The sequence below is a fragment of the Penaeus monodon genome, chromosome 27, assembly GCF_015228065.2.
Source record: "Penaeus monodon isolate SGIC_2016 chromosome 27, NSTDA_Pmon_1, whole genome shotgun sequence".
In the NCBI taxonomy this organism is placed as follows: domain Eukaryota; kingdom Metazoa; phylum Arthropoda; class Malacostraca; order Decapoda; family Penaeidae; genus Penaeus; species Penaeus monodon.
The window spans coordinates 37,223,965-37,226,446 of record NC_051412.1 but is presented as its reverse complement, the minus strand read 5'-3'; the positions used below and the strand labels follow the sequence as shown (position 1 = coordinate 37,226,446).

The 2,482-nt window shown below is 43.3% G+C and overlaps 1 protein-coding gene across 1 annotated transcript in view; it reads left to right on the top strand.

The window, feature by feature from the left end:
* The window catches only part of LOC119590831 (xanthine dehydrogenase/oxidase-like), a 26,787-nt gene that overhangs the window by 7,171 nt on the left and 17,134 nt on the right, over positions 1-2,482 (top strand). Inside the window, 8 exon segments of the mRNA XM_037939587.1 lie at positions 279-410; positions 627-778; positions 1,088-1,229; positions 1,389-1,556; positions 1,679-1,743; positions 1,745-1,756; positions 1,880-1,973; positions 2,262-2,374. Of these exon segments, the coding sequence (XP_037795515.1) occupies positions 279-410; positions 627-778; positions 1,088-1,229; positions 1,389-1,556; positions 1,679-1,743; positions 1,745-1,756; positions 1,880-1,973; positions 2,262-2,374 (878 nt within the window).

The window sequence follows — 2,482 nt, the reverse complement described above, 5'->3', positions numbered from 1 at the left end:
ATGTTAAAAATCTGAGAGAACCAAACCAAACCACGGGACCCAGAACACCTATCCAAAAATATAGAACTAGGATATATACTCGCTAAAGAGCTGGTATAGATCCTTGTGAAACCATCCTCGATCTATACTTGCTATGGAGCTAGTATAGTCAGCTGTGGCATAGCTCTGAATTCACGTTTCTCTTCTACCTAGAGTCGTTGCATTCGAGTCCTTGTTAGTTCGAATTCTTGTCAGTGAGGGATGTGATCTGCCTGTCCTATCACGTTTATCATTTACAGGGAACCTCTGTCGATGTACAGGATACCGACCCATCTTGGAGGGTTACAGGGGCCTCACCACCGATGCCTCTGCAGGAGGTGGATGCGGCAGGAAGGACTGTTGCAAGCTAAGGACTCAAGGATCTCAGGAAGGTCTGTGGTATTTAAAAGAAATTGTGATATGAGAGAATCGCCGACTTGGTTAGGAAAAGTAACATGATGAAATGTGGTTCTTAAAGTATGATGGTTTTATTACATTATATCTTTTCTCCCCGATGGTTGCCTTCACAATAATGACCATTCCACCTCTCTTCTTTCTTTATTCTATCTGCACTTACCATAAATTAACACGGCAGGATATTTTCTTAGGTACCACATCGAATCAGGTCTCAGACGGGACTTCAAACGGCGACGTCAGCGATGCCAGCCGAGTGACTGACATCTCCCACGTCCTCTACGACGCAGAGGATTTCCGACCGTACGACCCGAGCCAAGAGTTGATCTTCCCGCCGGAACTGAAGGTGCACTCTCCGCAAGCTGACCAGTCTGCCGTTGCTTTTAATTTAAGAGAAATTAATTCCACATATTTAGTTCGGTGATAATGAAGGTGATATGAGGTAATTTTGAAGGAAGCATAGTCACTGGAGATAGATACAGAACATTGGAGGTTCATATGTTAGCAAGAAATTGTGCGAAATCGACCCGATGCCATGAAATTACACGGCGAATCCATTCCCTACATCAACTCTGATGAACAAACACACCAATCCCGAATTTCAAAAAATATAAAAAAAAAAAACTTTTCGGTTATATGCAACGTTTATTCACAGACCCAAGATGAGTGGGACAGCCAGTACCTCGAGTTCAAGGGAGCCCGAGTATCCTACATAAGGCCGGTCTCTCTGGCCCAGCTCCTCGACCTCAAAGCTGGACATCCTGAGGCTCGCATTGTGGCAGGAAACACGGAAGTTGGTGAGTAGGAAAAAGTGCGGTGAAGTGAGGAATATATTTACTCATCTGTTTTATATTTGTGTATGTGCGTGTCTGCTTTCACAGAGATAGTTATACTTGTATTCATAAAATATACTGCCGACGCTTACACATGAATCTCCCCCCCCCCAAAAAAAAAAGGCATCGATGTGAAATTCAAAAACAAGAGTTACCCAGTCCTCCTCGACCTAACCATCATACCGGAAGTAACGGTAGTATCGGTGACGCATACGGGCGTGACCTTCGGCTCTTCCGTCACCCTGTCTGACATCGAGGAGACGTTACGGGAACAGGTCAACACGCAGCCAGGTCAGCTAGTGTCACAAGTCAAGTTTTGAAGATGGAAAACGCTAAAATGACGTGCTCCTGGGATAGCATTTACTTTGATTTAGCTATTCCTTTTCTTCTAAAACGGTATCCTTTATTGCCAGAATACCGCACCCGAGTCTTCTCCGCTATCTTGGAAATGCTGCGTTGGTTTGGCGGGAAACAGATCAAGGAATGTGGCGGTGAGTGATGTTCATAACGAGTAACATTCACACTTTCTTGCTTTTGATAAGCATTTCAGCACTTAAGAGTTATCATTTTCTTGCATATAATACTAAAGCGAACCTCATTTTTCCTCTTAAAAGACCCTAGGTGGAAACATCATGACGTCATCACCAATCAGTGACCTCAACCCTCTCCTGGCGGCTGCTGGAGTCAGACTGACCGCTCAGAGTAAAGGTTTGTTTGTCCCTTAATATATAAATGTCCAAGTATGAGATGTACAAGTTGTTAAATATCTTGTACGTGTTTTATTTTCGTCTTGTATAGATTCAGTCCAAATAGTTGCATGTATTAGTCATTAATCGACAACCTTTCATGCATTACAAGTCTTCATAGCGACATTATAAACAAAAGAATTCAGATAACAAATTTTCTTCATCATCACTTAGAATATATTTACCATCATCACTTAGTACATATTTTCCAAACTTTTTTGGAACTGAATACAACCGCCTTATTATTCAGAGAAGGGCGAGCGCGAGGTGGCAATGGACCAAAGCTTCTTTACGGGTTACAGACAAAACGCAATTCGTCCCGAGGAAATTCTCGTGGCGGTGCACATCCCCTACACTGAACAGGTGCGTCGTACGATTTAGTGAGGACTTGTGCGCTTCAGCTGTTCGATTTTGGCGATTCTTGCATAATTAGCGAAAAAGAGGGTGTTGAGAGAGTCGCTTGGCCATTGG